This window comes from Catharus ustulatus, chromosome 1 (assembly GCF_009819885.2).
Source record: "Catharus ustulatus isolate bCatUst1 chromosome 1, bCatUst1.pri.v2, whole genome shotgun sequence".
Taxonomy (NCBI): Eukaryota; Metazoa; Chordata; class Aves; order Passeriformes; family Turdidae; genus Catharus; species Catharus ustulatus.
In genome coordinates, this window is record NC_046221.1 from 98,087,060 (window position 1) to 98,109,264 (window position 22,205).

At 40.8% G+C, this 22,205-nt stretch overlaps 2 protein-coding genes across 2 annotated transcripts in view; one reads left to right on the forward strand and one right to left on the reverse strand.

The window, feature by feature from the left end:
- Nucleotides 1-3,375, reverse strand: part of INVS (inversin) — an 85,635-nt gene extending 82,260 nt beyond the window's left edge. The window contains exon 1 of the mRNA XM_033057124.1: nucleotides 3,320-3,375. The gene's annotated coding sequence lies outside the window, so the exon portion shown is untranslated. The remainder of the gene's footprint in view (nucleotides 1-3,319) is intronic.
- A 76-nt stretch (nucleotides 3,376-3,451) lies between these two features.
- The window catches only part of ERP44 (endoplasmic reticulum protein 44), a 48,406-nt gene continuing 29,652 nt past the window's right edge, over nucleotides 3,452-22,205 (forward strand). Inside the window, exon 1 of the mRNA XM_033057203.2 lies at nucleotides 3,452-3,720. Coding sequence (XP_032913094.1) covers nucleotides 3,664-3,720 — 57 coding nt within the window. The 5' untranslated portion in view covers nucleotides 3,452-3,663. The remainder of the gene's footprint in view (nucleotides 3,721-22,205) is intronic.

Consider the following 22,205-nt stretch of genomic DNA (forward strand, 5'->3'; position numbering starts at 1 on the left):
TTTATCTGTTAATTAAATCTACCTCTAGCCAAAATTCACCAGAAGAAATCTTGCATTACAAAACACACCTATATATTGTAGTTTCATTGCCTTAAACACAAATTTCAGGCCATAAGGTTTACAAAAGTCTGTACAATGTTTCTCTACAAATCAAACAGACTTTTCAGAGTGTTGCCATGCATGCTTTAATTCAGTAACCAATAAAGTATGTTATCAAATATCAATTTATAGTCCTGCAGTATCAAATATCAGAATATCCTGAACTGGAATGGACACCCTGGGACCACTGAAGTCCTGCTCCTGGCCCTGCACTGAACATGCCTAAGAGTCACACCATGTGCCCAAGAGCACTGTCCAAATGCTTCTTGAGCTCTGTCAGGCTGGTGCTGGGACCACTTCCCTGGGGAGCCTGTTCCAGTGCCCAAACACCCTCTGGGTGAAGAATCTTTTCCTAATGCCCAGCCTAAACCTCCCCTGACACAACTTCAGGCCATTCCCTAAGGTCCTGTCACTGGTGACCCCAAAGATCAGTGCCTGCCCCTCTTCCCCTCATGTGGAAACTGTAACTGCAGTGAGGTCTGTCCTCAATCCCCTCCTCAGGCTGAACAGACCAAGTGACCTCAGCTGCTCCTCACACGGCTTCCCCTCACCATTGTCATTGCCCTCCTTTGAACACTCCCTAGAAATTCAGTATTTATAGTGTGGCACCCAAAGCTGCCCCCAGCACAGGAGGTGAAGCTGCCCCAGCTCAGAGCAGATCAGGACAATCCCCTCCCTTGCCCGGCTGTGATGCTGTGCCTGATGCCCCCAGGACAGGGTTGGCCCTCCTGGCTCCAGGGCACTGCTCAGATTCAACCTGCCGTCAACCAGGTCCCTTTCCACGGCACTGCATCCCAGCATCTCATCCCTCAGTCTGTCCATACACCCGGGTGCAGAATCCAGCACTTTGCCTTGTTAAACTTCACACAGTTGGTGACTGCCCAGCCCCCTGACTTGCCGAGGTCTCTCTACCGGGCCTCTTTGCCCTCGAGGGAGACAACAGCTCCTCCCAATTCTGTATCATTCGCAAACTTGTTAGGTATCCCTTCCAGTTGCACACCCAAGTCAGTAATGAAGATACTGAAAATCACAGGGCCGAGGGTGGAGCCCTGCAGAGCCCCACTAGTGACAGGTCCCCAGTTTGATGTCACCCCATCCACTGCAACCCTTTGTGCCCGACCAGAGAGCCCATTGCTCAGCCATCACATGATGTGTTTGTTCAGTTGTGCATTGGACATTTTGTCCAGGAGGATACTCTGAGAGACAGTATTGAAAGTTTTACTGAAATCCAGAAAGATTCCATCACCTGACTTTATTTCCATTGGGCATACACCTTCTTTTTTCCATTAGCTCCTGGCCAGCCAAGCCTTCCATCTCATGTGCTTGACTTCTGACATTTTGGAATTGCCAGCTCATTAGGAGGTAGTGCTTAAGAAATGACCCAGCATCTTCAAGAGCATTTTCCCAGGGGATCTTACTATCTAGTTCCTCCATTTTCTTCACAGTTTACCTCTCAACAAATAAACTAAAATATAAGAAATCCAGGGGCAGCAGCATAAAATTCAGCAAATACCAAAGAACTTAGAGAAGCACCAGAAACATCCCAATAACATCAACAATAATTTTTCCATAAAACTGACTCCATACAGCAGAGAATTAATAATGAAAGATGTTTCAGATGAAAGCAACAGTTACTTTTGCATAAAGCGTTCACAATCATACAGGTGAGAGAAGCAACCCATTATCTCTACAGCAATTCTTAGAAAAGTGTCATGATTCCATTGAATGGGTTAATTCTGCATCAGAGAAGTTCTGAAATACTAAGAGGGACTAGAAAAGGAAAATTTGTAACATTCCCCAGGTATTTTTCTGGTGTACATAACAAACAGATGAACTGCTGTCTAGAAGATTTGCTTGACTTAGATCCTCATTAACAAAAAAATGAGATATTTAGTCAATAAAACTCAAGAAATAAGTAGAAGATCTACTTATAAAATGCTACATAATTGACATTATCTGTAATATGCATCATACTACTGTCATCAAACAAATAATTGACTTTTCTTCTTTAAGCTAACATGTAGAAAACTATTAGCCTTCTCAAGTCACTTAAAATGAAGGGACACTCACATGGACACCAAGGCCTCTTCAAGGTTTGTAAAATTTCATACCAAACTATGATATATCTACTTTGCATTACGCAGACAGCAAGAATTACATCATTTTCCTATTCAGTAAAACATGAGGTTGTTAAAATTTAAACATGGTAGCACAATCATGCTATCAATTTTTACTGATAGTTTCCAAGTGAAGACTGAGCTTTGAAAATATATCAAAGATTTTTCAAATGTGAGTTAGTGCACAAGATGTTCATTCTACAGATCAAAGAGCACAAGTTCTTAAGGTAGTCATAGCAGAACTGATAAAAGCCAAGTTTCAATTTCAGACTATAAAAAATCCATGCCTTCTATGTATATCTATGTGTGTGAGAGTGTTTGCAGCTCATGAAACTGACAGGCCACAAGATTTTTGCAGGGTCACACAAAGTCTGAGCCTGTCAGGCTTTCTTTGAAACCCAGCCAGTCTTGACTTGAACAAGGCTGATGTAAAGGATTTTCTTTTACATGGTGTTACACCCAGTCTGCCTCCTCACACTCGTGCGCACGCTGGAAATGTGACAAACGCAAAGTGCGGCTTGCTGTGATCTTTTTGAGACAGCTCTGCAAGGTCTCGGAGCACGTACGTATTCTGCAAGGTCCAAAGTTTTACTGGAAGAGGGCGAAGCCCTGAATTTCGGGTGTACTTCATTTTCAACACTTACAACCGAGGAAGCGGCAGAAAGCGCCGATCTGCTGAGGCGCCAAGGGATAAACATCGGCGATGACGTTCCACCCGAGCTGAAGTTTCCCGACCCTCCCAGCAGCCGCTCTGCCCCGTCACACACAGGCTTCCAAGCAGAAAGTTTCCCCCCAGACTCCCAGAACACGAGGACCGCACGGCGGACAGTGCCCGAAGACCCCCTCTCCCATTCCCCACAGCCAAAGGCGTGTGGACACTCCCGGCGGCTGAAGGCACAAAGCGGGATCCGAAGGAAGCGCGGACAGTGTGGGCTGGCAGGGAGCGATCCCGAGCGGAAGAGGGTGCGGTGCCACGGGACACCCGCGCCACAAGGCGGGAAGGGTTAACCCTGCCTCGCCCAGACCGCCAGGGCCGCCTCCCTCTCTCCATCCTTCCCTCCCTTCTCCCCTGCCCGGCGCTGCAGCTGCGCCCCGTAACTCACCTCCACCCCGCCCTTCCCCTCAGCGCGCCGCCGCCGCTGCCAGGCGCCGCCGCCGCTGCCAGGCACCGCCCCGCGGGCAGCCCCGGTGCGCTCTGGGATCCACGCCTCCTCCCTCTTTCTCTCTCTCTCTCTCTCTCCCCACTTTCCTTCCTTCTCCTCCTTCTTGCCCTCCCCTTCCCGGAACTACGGTTCCCGGCGTGCCCCGGGAGCGCGCGGCGGAGCGCGGGGCCCCGCGGTGGAACTTGCCCGGGTGTTTCCTGGCGACGGGGGAAGTGGAGGAGCCGCCGCCGCGGAGAGTGGGAGCCGCGCTTCTCCCCTCCCCGCTCCCGGGCGCCCGATCTACCATGAGACCCGCCATCTTCCCGCTCCTGCCTGACCCTGGCTGCCTCCTGCTCCTCCTGGTAAAAGCCGCCGGCTCCCCGCTGCCTTTCCCTTGCCTTCCCCGCGCCGGCTCGGGCAGGGCGGCGCTGGGGTGGCCGGCGGGCCCCGCTCGGGGTTCTTCCCTCGCTCCCCTCCCCCGCCCAGCAGGTGCCGGCGGCCGGGAGGGAGGGAGAGCGGCCGGGAAGGAGGGAGCGGCCCCGCGGCGGGGCCCGGCGGTGTGGCTGAGGCCGATAGGCTGCGCGCACGGGGTGGGGCCGCGCCCGGGCCCGGGCCGGGGCAGTGGCCGGCCGGGCGGTGCGGCCTCGCCCCGGCTCCTCGGGAGCCGCCGTGACGGGGCCCCGCTGCAGCCCCCGAAAGGAGGCTGTGCTAGGTGGGGGGCGGCCGCTTCTGCCAGGCAGCCAGCGCCAGGGCGGGAGGACGTGGTCCTGAGCTGCGCCGGGGGAGGTGTAGGTGGGACATGAGGAGGAATCTCTCCACAGCAAGGGTGATTAGACACTGGAATGGGCTGCCCACGGAGCGGTGGAGCCGCTGTCCCTGGAGATGTGCAGCAAATGACTGGATGTGGCACTTAGTGCCGTGGTCTAGTTGACACGGTGGTGTTGGGTCATAGGTTGAACTCGATTGTCTCAGAGGCCCTTTCCAGCCTCATTGATTTTGTGATCTTTAGTTGTAACACTACAGCATTTTTTTTAAGGTTTTTTTTTAGGCTGGCATTTGCATGCATGACCTAAGCTGCCTTTGCCAGTACAGAAATGCAATCACTGGTGTGTGTGTTTCGTGGAGATAAGTTGCTTGTGCTATAGCTATCTTTTTCTTTTCCTTTTTTTTTTTTTTTCCCTAAAAACAAACAAAAAAAGCCAGACTGGTGTGGTGATGCTTACTTTTCCGTAGATGTATTGGGCCAGATTCTGGATCTTTTGTAACACAAGTGACTTGCAGAACTAAGGGGGACTTGTGTGAATAAATTTTAATAGGATTTTTTTTTAAGGTACTAAGGATTTTAATCAATCTATTTTAAACATTTGGGAGAATAAAATGGGCCATAAAATCAAAGTATAATTGGATGTAATGGTAGATAGAACTCTAGAAGTCCAAAGAGGAGTACAGAGTAATATAGCTGCTAATGAATGGATGAACTGGTTAGGAATGTGAGGACACATTCCAAATGAACAGTACAAGTACTCCTGATCCCTTTGAAGTGTGCACTTCTACCTGTGTAAGCTCTGGTTAAAGTGTTGCGAACTTGCTGTCATTTAGGGTTAGAAAACACATGTGCTTGGTAGGGTTTGAAAAGCACATTTGAAATGTTTATATATAGATGGCAATAGCATGCTAAAATACTGTATGAAAGACTGGTGTGAGGAGCCTCATCCTTTTCATTCACATCTGTGTATTAAAACAATAGCTAGATTGGTTTTCACTGTTATTTAAAATACAAACCAATGAGCAAAACCAAACAATATGTCCTGTTTAAAGACACCATGGAATGTGTGCATTGAATAGACAACTACAAATTTGAAGAAGTGGGCAAAAGTTAGTGAGCTTTTCTTTCTTCATGACACACTTGATCAATGCAAATTAAATATGCCTCAGTAAGAGTTATGTTTGCCAACAAAAAAGAAAGCCAGTAGGAAATAACTATTATCTGCAGCTTGTCTGTACTTTAGCCTGCTGTTTCTTTGTGTATGGGTCATTTAAACCAATTTCTAAGGTGGCTTAAAAGAACTGTATACATAAAACTTTAAGAAGAATATAGTTCAGAGTTGTTTCTTAAGAAAATACAATTAAGTGTAATGTTATCAGTGTAATTATTCAGTGTCATTATATCTACCATGGCCCTGTGTTGTAAGATGCCTAGTTAAATGAAACAAGTCAATGAATCATTCCTTTTAGTGGATTTGTTATGAGTTTTGGAAGAGTTGTTCCAAGCAGTCTGAGAGTGTGAGGGGACCTCTTTCTTTAGATGGACTGAAAAAACTTTGTAAAAGTATGTTGTTTGTTTTTTTGTGATATTCAGTGTCTCTGATAAGGTGTATCAGATTAGCTTTAAAGTTCTGGTAACTTTTTCTTGTTACCAGCTGCCATGAATACTTAAGACCAGCAATGTTACTTGGCTTTCTGCTCCTTATCTCAAGGATGTGCCACCTAACATAGGCTCTTGGAGCTTGGCATATTTGTGGATAAGTGAGTTTGTTAGTGTTATGGCAGTTTTAGTGTTCCATCAGTGGTTCATAGGACAGAATACACAATGATGTGTAGCTCTGAAAACTGCTTACTAAGCTGGTCTTGCTTAGTAGTAGCAATGAAGTTATCAGTAATTCTTTTCCAGACTTTTGGATAAGCATATTTCTTTTCCAGATGGGAATTTAATATGCTGAAAAAAAAGAAGAAATGTTATAATGTCAAATCAAAAGAAGTACTCTTGTCTAAAGTTTGACAGTAGGAGATAACTACAGTTGTGAAGGACTTTGTTTCTCATGCTAATATTCTTGTTCCCTGGTCTTACTGAAGTTTGGGTTGACACGAAGGAGATTGCAGTGCAAAGGGATACCTGCAGTCCCAGAGCAACTCTTTGCCCTTCCAACTTTTCAGTATTGTACTGGGCTGATGGGAGCTGAAAATAAGCTGGAGACAGGACAGGGGAGGTACAGACTGGCCTGACCACTGCCTCAAGAGCTGAGTGAAGGGGTGAGCAGTGCATGGCACAGGCTGTAGAGGGTTTTGTACAGCTGTTTGCAGGACTGGAACAAGAGATGCATAGTACATAATGTCGGGGGACCCTTGGAGAGAGAGAAGTTTCTGCCTTCTCAGTATATTGCTTAATACTGGGCAGGACAGATATTTAAGATGAATCCAAGACAGTGGAAAAAATGCTGATGGGAGAGTGGGTCATGACATTCTCCCCTAAGGCAAGGTGTGGCTCTTTGGTTTTTCTCTATTCAATCATTCTGTATATTTGCCTGTTCTTGCAGTCAGGTATACTTTGCCTTTAAAGAAAATTCTAGAACTAGACAGTGTTGCACATGTTTCTCCTGCATGTGTTTGAGAGGCCCTTGTATTGCTCAGTGCTTCCCTAGGAGGCTCATGCACAGTGCCCCTGAGCAAAAGCTGTGACTGGGGGAACCACCAACGGATAGTGAGGGAAATGAAGAGGGAAGTTCCTAACTGGAAATAATACTATAGGGTAATATTTTTATTTTTTTCTTTTACTGCCACTGTCTTTCACATCTTGATAATAATGACACCAAGCACCCAAATAGTGAAAATAAAATGAAAGAAAAATTGTCTTTTAACTTCATGTTGAAGGTGTAGTAGGCTGCCCAAAGAGAAGTTGAAGTCTGTAAATTTTATGTCTAGAGTGTATATCTGTGCATTTGCTTCTCTCTGCATTTGTAATAGAAAACTAATTTTGTAATTGAGATAGCTGCTCAAAATACTATATTCTGAATATGAGAACGAGTCAGAAGTTTTAATTATAGGCAAAATTTAGCCCACTGAACCTTATACAATGAAAATGGGTTCCCTTCAAGAGTAGCACAGGACTCCTGAGTTGTCTATCATCTGCCATGATTTCTAAGCAATGAAGTAGTAGACAACTGAGGATCATTCCCGTTTGGAGAAGGGAAGCAGGGAAGTCTTGAATTCTTGTGAAGACAACCTATATTCTTTGTGCTATGCCATAAGATGGGCAAGTGTCCTGTTTGGAGGGCTCAGGAGGGAAGAGAGAAGAAACCGAACTGTTTCTTGGAACAGAAGACTCAAACAATGCTGGAAAATATGTGAGTTATTGACAGTAAGATCTCGGAGATTCTGTTGCTGGTGGCTGTGATGGCACACTCCTTGGTTTTCTTTTGATATCCTTAGTGTTCATATCCATAATCTGTTTTGATTTTTGTTTAGTTGGGGTTTTTTTGTGGTTTTTTGGCAGGACAGCTTTCTTGAGCAAGAGATTGGTCCTTATATTGCTTTCTCAATAAAGCAGAATTACCACATTCTATATGTTTTAATCAAACCTATTTAATTTTAAAGACTTAAGGGTTATATACTGCTATTCCGGAGAGCCAGTTTTTCACCTTGCAGACTCTTTTGTAAGCCTCACTTGTATGGCTTTCAGATACTTTGTTTGCTTAAGGGGAGGGAATTGTCTCATGCATATGGCAAGTGTACAAATACGCTGTAAATTTTATACCAGACCTTCTTCAAAACCTCTTCAGCAGAGTCCAGAGATACATTCAAAAGCAAGTGCTTTAATAATGCATTAAGTGGGTTTGGATGCATTAGCAATAACTTGTTCATTATTCTTGCTGCCCCATTTGAGAGTGAGTTCTCTGGTGGCCTAGAGGAGGAAACACGGGAACGTTTGGGGAAATAAGCAGAAGCAGTACAGGGTGTAGCGATCAGAGTCTAAGGGATACTTTCTTCCAGAACTCCAAACTGGAGAAAGCTCCTGGAAAAATAGAGGAGGAGGGGTGTGTTACAGAGAATTAGGAAAGGAAGTGAGATCAAATTTTCTTTTGGGAGTTCTGCCTTTACCCTTCTTTTCTCCCTGACGTGTCTTCCTTCATCCAGGAGCATCCTAATCATCCATGGAAGCACTTGCAATTTTCTTTCCAAAACTGTTAGCAATGTCAAGTGCTTATATAGTCCAATTTTAAAAATTTCATAGATAAGATTTTAGAAGTTTGAATAGCTTTAATTTTATTTTCAAATTCACTGTCTCTCAGGTATTTCTTTTTACATTGTTAAGAGCTGTTCTGCAGAGTTATTGCTATACTATAACACTAACTCAGAATGGTTTTTTTCAGTGCTGGTTGAGGATGCTATGTTTTTCCAACCCAGCTGTAGCACTGTTTCCACATTTACTCATGCTTTGGTAGAAGTGTCTTATAAACAGCAACAAGGCATATTGGAAAAGAATTCCATAATTTTTCCTATTTTTATATATGCTACTACTGAGAAACTGACTATCCTGATAATGCACACTTTATAGCTAAGAGCCATTCATGCCATTAAAATGTGCAAACTCCAGTACTGTGTCTTCCAGATAAGCACCTGTGACTTGGAGCTGCTTCTAGGAGTGAGCCAAACCTCAGAGCTCCCTCACATGCATTGAGCACAGACCTTTAATGGTAGTGATCCACAAAGTCTGCTCTTTGGGTGACTGATAGGATATAAATGTTATTTTCTACAGTGGCACTAAGCAAATGCAAAGTGCAGGGCTTTGTGCCTTAAACCATACAATGGTTGGAATGGTGAAAGCATTGAGGACAGAACATTGTACATGGTTACCTAAAGGCAGCTGCTCTGGGCATACTTTCAGCAAATAACTGGTAATCATATATGCAGCACAAGTAAATCTCCTTTTCATCTGAACACAGTAAATCTCCTTTTCATCTGTTCTTATTATGGTAAATGTTCTAGGTTTCTTTCCTCCCTTGTTTCTTGACCTATGTTTGGCTATACCTAGAAAGCTTTGATGGAGGGGAGTATTGAGAGCCTCACTGTGTTTACCTGATAGGATCAAGTTGTAGAGTTCTGGGTTTTTTTGGTTTTTTTTTTGATTGCCATTGGAAGTTTAATCATTTAAATTTTAAAGGACTTAAAGTCATCTGGTATTACTCCCTGCTCAGTGCAATACTAACTTGGATGATATTGCTCAGGTTTTTTTCCAATTGTTTTATATAATTCCAAGGATGGAGGTTCTGCAACTTCTCTGGTCACCTGTTTTGGTGTTGAACCAAAACTTAGTTGCGAGTTTTCTGTCTGGAGGTGTGGATTATGTAAATTGTCTCATGTCCTATTGCTGCTTCTTTGGGATGAGTCTGGCTCTGCCTTCTGTATAACCTCCAATTAGGTCACTGGTAGCAGCAGTAATAACTTTTCCTTAAGAGTGAACAAATGCAGCTGTCTCAGGCTCTCCTTGTATACCCTGACTTCAGTCAGTTCTCACCTTCAGAGCCATCTGCCGGGCGTCACTTCCATATGTTGATGTCTTGTACAGGCGGTCCCAAAACTGGGCAGAATCCTTCAGCTGTGTTCACACAAGTGCCAGATGAAAGGAAAGAATCACTTCCTGTGGTCTGCTGGCTACAATTTTGCTAACACAACCCAGTTTGTGGTTGTCTTTGCTGCAAGGTCATGCTGCTGACTCCTGTTCAACTTGCTCCCCAAGACCTTTTGTGCAAAGCTGTTTTCCATCTGGCTGGCTCCCAGCCTATATGGGGTTATTCCAACAGAGATACAGGACTTTGTCTTTGTGGAACTTTGCAAGGTTTCTCCCAGGCTGCTTCTCCAGCCATTTGAGGTATCTCTAAATAGCAGATATTCACCCAGTTCCTGTATCCTCAGGAAATTGCTGAGGAGACACTCTGTTCCATCTTTCTGGTCATTACTATGGACAAAGCTTATACCTGGTATTGGTCTAGAGAAACTTCCTTAGAGGCCACTTGGACCTGGTATCTTTGGTTACAGTCCTTTGAGCTCAGTAGTTCAGCTGCTGTGTCACTCATTTTATAGTTCACTTATTCAGTTCATGCATCAACAATTTAGGTCTAAGGATCCTTTGAGATGCTGTGTTAGAAGGCGAACAACGTGTTCTTTCCTTGTTTATGGAGCTAAATGTCTTGCAACAGAAAACAGATTGATTTACTTACTCCAAATATATGCTGGATGGATGTGGCTTCTGGAAAGAAAATTTGTTTCCGTAATTCTCCTGGTGACCCAAGGAAAAAGCATTTGGTCTGATTCTGTGACTCTGTCGATGTCCCAGTTGCTGAAGAGCTTTCTAACTTGGTCTACTCATGTGAGTAGTGCTGCTTCTCCCCGGAACTCTGCTATGGGCTCAAACCTCATCAGTATAAAATCAGCCAAAGACAACACTGAGTGTCAAAGTCTTTTCTGTGTACTTTGTCTCTGTGTCCCCTGCCAGCTGAGCAGCAGGCCTACAATTTTCTTATTCTTCCTGTCTTCCTTTTGTTGCCAGTGTACCTTAACATCCCTCTCTCAACTCCAGCTGAGCTTGGACTGCTTCCAGCTCAAGCAGTGTTTCTCTCTTCTTACAAAGTGTTTTTCTTACCTCTACCTTCTGTCTGCTTCCACTTTGCTTTTTGTTTTTTGGTTTTTTTTAACTTATCCAGAAATTCTGTGTTAACCCATGCAAGTCTTCTGCCATACCAACTCTCTGCCCAGAGGAGTGGTTTTGAGCTCTGAAGAGGCTCTTCTTGAACATCAGCAGGCTCTTGTGGGCCCTTTTGTCTTTCAGAGCTGTGTTTCATGAGTGAACTGAATTAAGACCCAAGTGCCTTCAGGCCTTGTCATTTCATTCAATGGTCCTGTGAGGTACTTATTTTTAGATAAAAAATAGATATCACAGTAGATTATAGATGGGATTTAGTGTGAGCCCCAGTTATATATGTAAAAGTTGCACTAGCCGTGGCAATGAAGTGAAACACAGGATGTCCAAAGCCTTGTTCCCTGGAAGATGTAAGTTCCCACATTTTATGTGTTGGAGTGTCCCAGCTGCTTCACTTAGGAACCAAAATGAGTGATAGGTGTGTTAATTCACTGAGAGATTTCAGTTGTGTTGTTTGCTACATTATTTCCAAGCAAGATACTTCTATGTCTTAGATTTCTTTAATGACTAAAACTTTGTATCCTAAATAATGTTCACAAAACAGGAACCTCCCTCAGCAGAAGGGAGAACTCTACAAATGGAATGTAGTAAATGACCTGGTTCCTGGCGTGTTTTTTGCAGCCAGCCTGTCTTCTTTCTTGTTTGGCAACCGTGATTCTTGCCTGTTTCTTGTGTGTTTCATTGAGGTGCATCCAAAAAAATACGAACGTCTGCAAGGGTTTTTTGGATTTTATTTTCATAGATTTGTGAAAAGGAGAGAAGAAGAGCAGTCTAATCTCTGTTGTAAAACAACTGGCAGTAAAGCTTATATTTTATCTCCAACTGGATTCATGTGGCAATTGGGCATAAACACAGAGAGAACTTGTTCATTAGGAACTCTGCAAGGAAGTATTTTGAAAGGCAATGCATAGGTGCCTGTTCCAGTGGTCTGGAAAAAGCAAACAACAGCTGTGATAGTGTTTTTGCTGTTTCCCATAGCTGTCGTGATTATGAAGTGATGATACAATTAACTTTCTCAAAAGCTGCACAAAGGGAAAGCTTTTCAGTGATGTATCCGTATTTGTAATCCCAAGAAAAGCTTTTTGTTCCTTTAGTCAGTCTATCACTTCTGACTCTCATAATTTACTGAAATCCCCCTTTTAACTCTTGCTAGAGAAACTTAGCTCCTAGATTCTTTGCCAATCATAAAAAAGATGAATTTTCATAAACGTATGTATGAAAAAACCTTCTTCCTTTTTTTTTTCTCCTTTTCTCTGTTGAGTCCATTCACTTGGGATTTTGGACAAAATAACTGAAAGACAAATTGGTTGCTTCACAAAGGTAATTACGACAGTATGTGGTGCAGGGGGTGAACAGTTAGGGGTTCTTTCCTACTACTGATCCGTTAATTAGTGAAGGGAGCTCAGCAGTGTTCGGCCTCTCGGGAATTACCTTTGAACAGCATTTAAATCTGCTTTGGTTAAAAAGGTATAATTGAAGTAGGAGAGACCTTTTTAGAATTTTTTTCTCATAGGCCAGCAGAATTTGCTAAACCAATGCAAATGTCAACATATAATTGGTGTTATATAGATAATAAATATTTTAAAATAAACCTATAAATAGCTGTGATACCTTGCTGAGGATTTTGGTAGCAGCAACCTTCCATGTTGAGAGCAGTAAGATTGCAGAGCCAGGGTGTCCAAAACTTGCTCTGAGTTCAAGCACTGCACCATGTTACTGTGTTCATACTATTTTTAGGACCAGTCTGGAATACTTGGTTGGATGTTTTTGTCAGAGTCAGCTTGAAACTGGCAGGTTTAATATTCCTTGAAGATAGGTAGACCACTCTCTGTATGATTTTCTTTTGTGCATTTTGAAATATCTGTGGCGTGTATCCTGTCCTCTGCATTATTTATTCTTCTGCTCTCCAGATTTATCCAGGATAAATTGACTGCATATGGGCAGAACCTTTGCAGCTGTTTAGGGCAGAAGGAAAACAGGTCTTATAGAGTCTGAAATTAGCCTCTCATTCTTCAAGGTACATGCAGCTGTGGTCCCAAAGGTGAATTTTTCTCTTCAGGTTCAGGTAGCATTGCTTTAATCAGAGCTCTTCCCTAGAAGACAGCCAATGAATTAATGTAAAAGGTTGGTTTTTTTGCCTCCTCATATGAATTGGGAGATTTTTCCAATGCCAACTTCTCAAGTAGAATGCAGCTGTGGAGTAGTATTTCTACTACACAGAATCACCACTTATTTGGAAAGATCTTATCCATTATCCACTCACATGTCATTTTAAGGTAGCAAATAATAAATGCTAGCATAAAAATTGTTTGCTAGAGACAAGCTAATGGATGTCCCAAGAGCTTTAATATGCTATGATTGACAGTTTGCATGTGTAGAGTGAAAGTTTGTGAAGTGTGCATGACAATTATGCCTGGAATAAAGAAAATAAAAAGGCCAAAATAATGTAAGTTTAAAGAATATTTTAAGTGGATTTATTCTAAAGTTCAGAGTTCTGATGTTAAGGGAATGATAAACAGAGAGCATCAAAATGCCATTGTATTTTAGAAAGCTTGTAATTTTGAAATTCTCATGTGTCCCTCATTTTGATTTCTCAGAAAAAGAGGGAGGAGCAACAACACCAGACTGAATCTCAGTGGTTTTCATGTCTGGGCAAACACTTCATACACTACGAATGGCTGCATCACAAATTACTGTAGCTGTCTTTTGATAGTTGTGCAAACAAAACCTTAGCCTCCTGCTTCAGTATTAGGAGGTAATTTGAGGAAAGGTGGCATCTCAATCATGCTGAAGGAAAAACAAAATCTATAGCACAAGGAGAGTCATGATACTGGAAGTATTAGCGCTGAAAGCTCTAGATACGAGGTGGTTACATGTGGGTGCATTGTGGTGGAGATTGCAGAGCATAACGTGACTGTGTAACTGTAAAAGTGGAAGGGGGTCAGAATTTAATTTGAACTGCTAATTGCCACAGAATCACCTGTATGTTTGCTGCTCTGCTCCATTGTTTAGTTCTTACCATCATCCCTTCAGCATCAAATAAGGATGAGCAGAATCGTGATGGCTGTGATTCTGTGCTTTCAAAAGGATTTTGTTTTTCAGAAGTACAAACATGCAGCTGCATGAAGGGAAATGGTACAATTCAAACAGTGTTATTGGAGACTGACTTGTCCCCTTGGCTTCCCTTATGTTCTCTTTAGAGTGCAAGTTAAACCAATGTATTTTGCATCCCTTTGGATGGACTGGGTGAGGAGAATGACCCAGCTGTATTTTTTAAGTATTTTGTTTATCTATTTGTTGCTTTTGTTAATTTTTTTTCCTCTTAATCCAATGCCTCAGCTGCATGGTTTAGAGCAGTGTTGGTCCAGTGTGGGTATTTTTTTCATGGAGGGCTAGTTGCTTTGTGTTTATGGTAGTCCTTATATTGGCATTTGAGCAGTTGGTTTCAGTAATTCATACCCACTCTTAAAACAAGTTCCAGCTGAAAGGTAAAGCTGAACAGGTTTGTCTTTGCTTAAAGTTCCCACCTTTCTTGATAAGGCAAAGATCCAGAGAAGAAGGGTAAAAAATTATTGAGTGTTGCAACTAGATTGTGTAACTAGCAAAAAATTAAGCAGCAAGAAGTGAGTAGGTGTTGAAGATGATAATTTCACTTTAAAAAAAGTTAGTTTTGTCTTATTGAAGAATAAGCTTAATATGTAGTAAAATTTGTCAAAATAAATTTATTTTGAAATTGTTTAAAAGTATTTTAAAATTTAAACTTTAAATTTTTGAAAGTTTAAAATTTTTAAAAAATGTTTATTTTTAAAGCAGTAGAATGTGTGTAGGCAGCAAGGATAGAAAATTGAGTTATCCACTAATATCAGTCCTTCAGATTATTCCAAGGTAGTAAACATCCACGTGACATAAATATGGTTTCTTATGGAAACACTACATCTACTTTTGGTTTCTTCCTCTAAGATTATGCGTTAAAGAAGAGATTCTGAATTCTGCAGCCACTACTCCCACAGAAAGACATGAAAGTTTTTGTTTCATTTTAATATGCATTTTCATCACCAGTCCAGAATGAACTAAACATAAATAGATTTGTTTCATTTAAAAAATATAAAAGCTGATTTCTTGTTCTGCAATGACCCTGTGTAAAAACTGCAATAAAGGGCAAAAGCCTGTAGATTATAATGAATAGCAGGGTAGTGTGTTGCTTTCTGTAATGAGGAATGGAGTTAAAAGTACACAGTCTCCAAGGTTTAAACTGTCTACAACAAATTTTTTGGTAGTGAGTTTTACATTTAATAGCTGTGGCCAAAATAGAGAACAGGGCCTTTTTCCTTGACTTGGTGAATAGGGGCAGCAAACTATTCTGTTCTGCCAGCCTTACCAAAGTCTTGACAAGACTGAGCTGCCCTTTATTTCATATTGCTGGATCACGCTTTAACAAGTTGAGGACCTTGAGGGTGCTGGCTTTCATACAGAGCAACAGCTGCTTAATTTGTGCTAATCATTTTGGAGATTGCATTTGTATTTTATGTGTGTTACTCCTTCTTGAAAGTGTATCCTTATGTTGTTGCCAAATAATCAGAGCAGTTGGCAAAATGGAAAAGAAAGAGTCATTGGAACATGAGGTGTTTTTTCCTAAAAAGCTGCACAAATGTGACCTTTCTTTTTCAGGGGAATTTTAACTTCTTGTTTAAGAGAAGCAGCTTGGTAAATAAAATGTCTAAAGATTCAGAGTTTTCATTAGTTTCCTGGGGAGCTGAATTCATAACTTTAAATATGTGAAACAGACTTTAAGATAGATTCATAGTTGGGAAGATGTGGAGAACTCTGAACATTATTCATAAATTAATACAGATGTTCAGACATCTGTTTACATCTTTTGAAGGTCTATGGCCTGTGTTCTGTCTATGTGGATGTATAAGGCAAGGAAACCAGTGGATCATAACCCTGACTGGAGATTACTCTTTTCCCTAAAGGCCAAGAGAAATAACTGAAAGTTACAAATAATTAAACTGGAAATAAATTACAGGTCTTATCTCTGTGACATTTTTTTAGACACGCCTTATGTCATTTTTTGAGCCCTTGCTTAAACATTTCTATAAAAGACTGTGATCCATAGGTTTGTGCCCAGAGACATGATTCTGCTACTAATAGCTTTGTGGAAAAAAATGCAGTGCATTGGACTGCATGTTGTGATAAAGATGTTTAATTCTCATCTCTGCAATGGACTTTTTGAATGAACATCCTGTGTCTTCTGATGATAGCTCATAAACTGTAGAGAGTTCTGGAAATCCTTGGTGCTGTGGTATCAGGCCATGGAGATATCTCTGCAGCTGTCAACTATTCCCAGTCAAATGGGACAATCCTTCAACTCCTTTGCTTGTGTGTTAAGTTCAGTTCTAGGAACCATTAGCTGTGAGTTCTTTTTCCTGATTTGGTGTGTCAATTCAATATAATTTGGATTTTCAAAGATAGTGTTATAAATTGTGAATTTTTCTGTTTCCAGTATTTTCATTTGAAAATAAGTTTTTCAGTATTAATAAGATGTGCACCTACACCAAATATTCCTTCCACACACTTAAAATGGGAGTAGACAACAAGATATGTGGAGGATGAAAAATTGCGTGACTTCTTTTTAATGGTCTCTACTTAGCTCTGAGCAGTTACAGCACTGTTTGGCTAAAACAGCGTCAAGTCAGCTGTCTATCAAGGCTGAAGAAGTAAGTTTACTTTTCTAATTAAATATTATCCATATTTCTGTTTAGTTAGATTTTTTCTCTGTTCTCCTAACATTAGTGACTGCAGTCTTTAAATCTGTTTTAAGCAACTTCTTTTGAGCATGTTAAATTTCCCTGACTAAATTTAAGATGTGGCTCATAAGTGAAAAATTATAAGAAAATTATTTTTTGTTACCCATTTAAAAATTGCTCTGAAAACTTGAATGTAATTGAGAAATGATCATTAGTTAGTGTTTTGAACTAATAGATCTTTGTCTCTTAGTCTTAAAATGAAGCAGCTTACATTACCAATAAAAACCCTGAATATTCATCATGGATGGCTGCAGTCTAAGTTATGAAAATGTTTGGGCACAGTCTGGAATTAAGTGGTGACAACTAAGAGTTGAACTCCTCTCACTGAGAGGGTGAATAATATTCTTTTTTTATTTTCCCTCAGCATTCTCTATTTACTGTTACCTCTCTCTGCTCTGAACTCTGTGGTTCATTATGGGGCTTCTGGGAATGCCGCCAGCAAGATGTTCCTGATTGATGGTTCTGAAGCCAAAATTCAGGAGCTCTTACAATGTCTTGCCAGCCCTGGCGTTGCTGTCTTCTGGGATTTCTTTCATTTTGTGTCCTCCTACAGCAGGCTGTAAACCTGTCTGCTTCCTGTTGTCCAGGAGTTTAACGCAGACCTCAGAGCAGCAGCAGATCAGCAGCATGCATTAAAAAAGAGGTACTCAGGGACTGACAGTCAGCAACAGCGTCCTGGAGGGCTTGGACTTCAGGTATAACTTCAACATGTCAGTCTGGATTAGATGTGGGCTATTCCTGGTTGCCAGATGTAAAATGATTTTGTGTTAGAGGAGAAAGATGGTTTAGTTGTGTGCCTTTAGGAATTCCCAGCAGGAGGAAGAGGTAAATAAAAAGTTTAGCAAGTGAAAATGAAAGCTTCTTCTTGTTGATTACCTTGCAGGTGTAGTATTAATTAGAAATCATAATGCTCCATGAATACATTTTCTATATTCTACAGATAGCTTACTTTGGATATGAGGACCTCTATTTCATTATGTGCATTAAAAAATAAAGATGCAAAGAACTAGAATGCAACAGACCTTGGTTCTTTTTTCTTTTCTTGCAATTTTATGGTTATGCACATTTAACTTTTAAAATCTTCTGCAAGAAAGTAGCATGTAAACTATAATAAACTTGAAAAAGAAATAGCATTAAACCTACAGGTCTGTCTCTCCAGTTAGCAATTAAAGAACTAACAACACTAACTGGTGCTGGTAAAATGTTGATAGAAGGTTGACCCAAATCTCTTGAATAACCAGCAGGCTTTATTAATTGGATGTGTGAAATGGCAATTAAACAGCAATACTGTAAGCAGAAGGTGAGTGGAAACTGGATGTGCTTTTATTTCCTCTTTGGGAAAATGATGTGAAACTCGGCAAAGGTTCAGTGTTGGGTATAAGTTGAATAGGTTCTGTCCAGGCATTTTGTTTAGTGTGAGGATACTTGTGTGGCATTGCATGGTGTGTTTGGGAGGATGATAGTGGCTTTCCTGCAGTGCTTTGAGGTCTTTCATTGGAAACAATCAGAATAAATCTAATTTGTAGTTATTCCTCAGAAGTCACTGGTACTGGCTCCCTAAGCCATTGGCTAACTTCAAGTGAGGACCAAATCTTGATCAGAAACACTAAAATTTCTGTACGAATTAAACTTCCCAGTAAAAGCTTGACCACTGTTATCTTCAGAATCTCCCAGGAACCTGAGCTATGATGTTCGTGCTTTGACAGTATTTCTGAGGACCAGAAGAATAAAAGTATATGCCATCTCCTCTTTTTCCCTCCCTTCATATGAGCTAAATTTTATCTTTGTGAACACATTGTTCAGTTCCTGATTTTTTCCCCCCAGCAGTGCATTCTATAAGTGCGTAAAGCTTTCTGCATTTGCTTGTTTCAGTCTACATTTGTTTTGTTAATTTTCTGTAGTGTTGAATGATTGTGAGTAGATTATAAACATCCTAATCCAGCTTGAGCAGCTTCACTTAAGTATTTTATGTATCATGTTCTGCTCTGTTTTTAAAAATCTTTTTATTTCATAACTACTTAGTTTTACCTTCAGATTTTCAGTTTGAATGTTTAAAAAATAGAAATATAAAAATTAATTAATTTTATCCAATGTAAGTGCAGAAACCCAGGTTGCTTTCAGGTGTGCTTAAGTAACCAATTTTAGTTTTGAATTATTTTTTCAAGATGCTTTCTTCAATGAGTTTGTAGCTACCTTGTGATACCAGTTTGAAATTTTTTTAATTTCAGTTACAAATATGAATCATCATCCATACGTCCTGCTGTGAGCCAGTGGAATATAAAGTTTGCATTTAAAAGTGAAAAATTCGGAATACTTTTCTTAGCCAGTATGTTTTTCTGAACTTATGTTCAATACCTGCTGTAAAGTGTGTAGCTGATATTCAGAAATTATTTCCTCAAAAATGTCTTGTTTTCTGCTCGTGGGTATCAAGCACATACTACAAAAAAGGTCATAAAATATTCTTTAAACAGTGTAGCTTCTTAGAAATTTAAATCCAAATTTGTATTCCTTCATGATAAATATTAATAGTAATAATATCATAAACCCTCTTGCATCCCATGGGACAGCAAGATTACTGGGTCAAAAGGAGGTGTTTTCTTCCTTACAGGCATTATATACCTTAATGAAAGCTTCAGCTGGAGTGAGTCTTGCATATTTATTGACATTTCTTCAAGGAATGCTTTTTTCCCTGAGTCTGTCTACTTATGATTAAAAGTTTGGCACCCACAATTATTTAGTCAGTATAAAATGTTTGAGAACATGATTATGAATATATTTGACAAAACAGAAATTTTCATACTCCTAGTGGAAAAAGATTTCAGTTATCTCAGATTTTTTGCAACTTTTGGGGAAAGGTGTTCTTAGTATTTTTCCACTGCTGTAATATAAAGGGACAATAGGGTAAATGGTTAATTTGTTTTTCACCTTCAGTACATGAAGATGTTTGGAATATTTGTTTTGGTATTAATGTCTTAGTACATGCAGCTGGCACCACATTTCCACATTAAGAGTTAAGAAAGCAATTACAAAATTTGTGGTATAAAGAAGTATTCGTTTCAGTTCCTTTTTTAATTCCTTTTTTTCTGCATATAGCACAGTCTAGAAGAGGATCACATTGGTTAGTTAAGTCCTGTGCTTTCATGGTGCAGTTAAATATTTGCATTGCAAGTTAAACGTATTTTAAGTGTATTGTGGCAATCTTCAAATAAGACTACAGTTCCTGATCCATTGAAGCATATCTGCTGAGTAACAGAGCCTATTTCTCAGCTGCAAATAATATGCTTATCTAGGTTATGTTTAATTTATGTGTAACTTATCCTATTAGATAAGATTTGTCTTGCTGCTGGGAAGTTATGCTAGAAAAAGCCAGGAAGGTTTAAGAAATTGTTATCCTACCCATTTGGTTTGTTTAGACAATATGAACTGCTACTGCTGAGCTCCTGTGAAAATAGTTACATCAAGACCTACTGCGGAAATTCTTTTCAGGTGTGAATGGTGATGCAGAGCTTGTGTGCAGCAGCTGAAAAGTTCCTGTTTACTAGAGGCTTGTGTGGATTTTCTCTGTTAACAAACCTTGTCCAAGATTACAAGCAGGATAAGTAACTCTGTGGTCTTCAGGGTGATCAGAGGTTCTTGAGGCCTTTCAGGTCAGCTGAAGCTTTAGAACATTGAATTTGGAAAGTCACCTGTAGTACAGTCAGATGATGGCCAAGAAAATTATTGTTGAAATACCCTATCCATTATTGTCTAGAGCAATATTCCAACTGTTATTGTTTAATTGTAGCTACTGCTTCAATTGTACACAAGTTAGGTCAAACCTAACATTTGCAACAAAGCAAACGTGCGCACAAACAAAACCTATGCCAGCACATGCTGACCTGACCCACTACTCGCTACAAACGTTAACTTCTATTACCAGAACCTCTCCCCAGCAGCACCATGGAAGCTGTCATCCCATGGACCACACCCAAGAGGTGATGGGGAGGTGTCTGCACTAATGGTTGCTGCTAGCTGTTGCTTCTCTGAGGATAATTTGGCCAGTGTGGATCCTGATCCATCCAGGTAGCTCCTTGCTCCAAAGACAGTCCTACTTTCTTGCTGCTCAGTAGTCAGCAATGCCAGCATCTTCAGAGGAACTCCCTGAATATTAGCCTGCTGGAACTTGTGCATTGCATAGCTTGCTTAATCAGATAATTTTTGGCAGATTGTGTTGTTACACTGCCTGTTTAATCTCTGGACCTCACCATTAGGTTTGTTTCTCTGTGGTCTTCCTAAGAGCCACAGTTCAGACACTTGTCTCAGGCAGTTGAAGTGCCACAGGAAGACAGTGCAAACTACCACAAATCTTAGATTTGCATTTGGGAATGGTACAAGAGAGAAGTACTGGTACATATTTTGTATTCCAACAGCTGGTGTGTTTTCAGCCTGTCGTGTAAGATAGAGTTATGTGCTACCCAGGGGCCCCCATATGGAAAATGTGAAAGAATCAGTATCTTCACTGGGAAGTGATTGGTGATCCACATTAGTAATTTTTCTGATTAGCAATCCACAAATGAGAAGGAATTGAAAATGATTGATTGCTGCAGATCTCACCTGTGTGTGATTTACAGTGATAGTTTTAGAGCTGTTGACAGTGTCTCTCTGCAGAAGTTTCTCACAGTTTTTGAAGCTGATCTTAAGGAAAGCAGTGACCCAGTTTGGGAATTTTTTTTCCAATCAAATATTTCATATACGCTTGTAACACATATTAGGAAATTTGGTATGTGACATTAAATGAGTTTTTTGATAAATTGTAAATAGTGTCAAAGGCTGATATATCCTGGAGGCTTGTTCTTTGTAATCATGGTCCTACTATAGGATCAGGATAGGTGTTGGGCTCTTCCATAAATGTAGTATCAATGTTGTATCACTGGTTCCTGCTGTATAGCTGCTAAATGTGATTTTACTTGGATGGTCTTTATGCTTTTAGCTTTGTTTTTCCTTGGTGCCTCTTGAGCCATTGGCAGATTTTCTTTGCACCTCAAAGGAGTAAATAAGTCTCTGGAAACACCAATTGCAAGTGTGTTGTGTGCTGCCATATCTCAGTGCAGGGAGTCTCTGTGAATCTCTGGTCTCTGCCCAATTCCTTGACTTGTGCATTCTTATCAGTTCTCTTCCAAAACCTTCCTTTTCCTTTCCCATTACCTCTGTCAGCTGAGGAACCATACATCAATTGAAAATGTGAAGGCATCTGGTCCAAGCCCTGACTGTGCTTAGAGAAGTGATGACTTTCTGAGTGGCTTGTCCCAGACAAGATCTACTCAAAAATTAGCATACTTATCTCTCTCAAAGCAAAAATAAATTGTAATTCACTGATGTCGCTCTTACCTGGGACAGAACTCTACCTCCTATTTCTTCCACTGCATTTTAGGAAAAAACTTCTGGGCCAGTTGCACTGAAAATGAGTGTCCATCCATAAAACTGGGAATTGCTATGAGAGTTGCATTAAAAGTAATATAAATGTTGCTTTGTAATTGAATGATTTGGCTGATGTGGTGTCTTGGTTTTAATAGTCTGATAAGCCTAT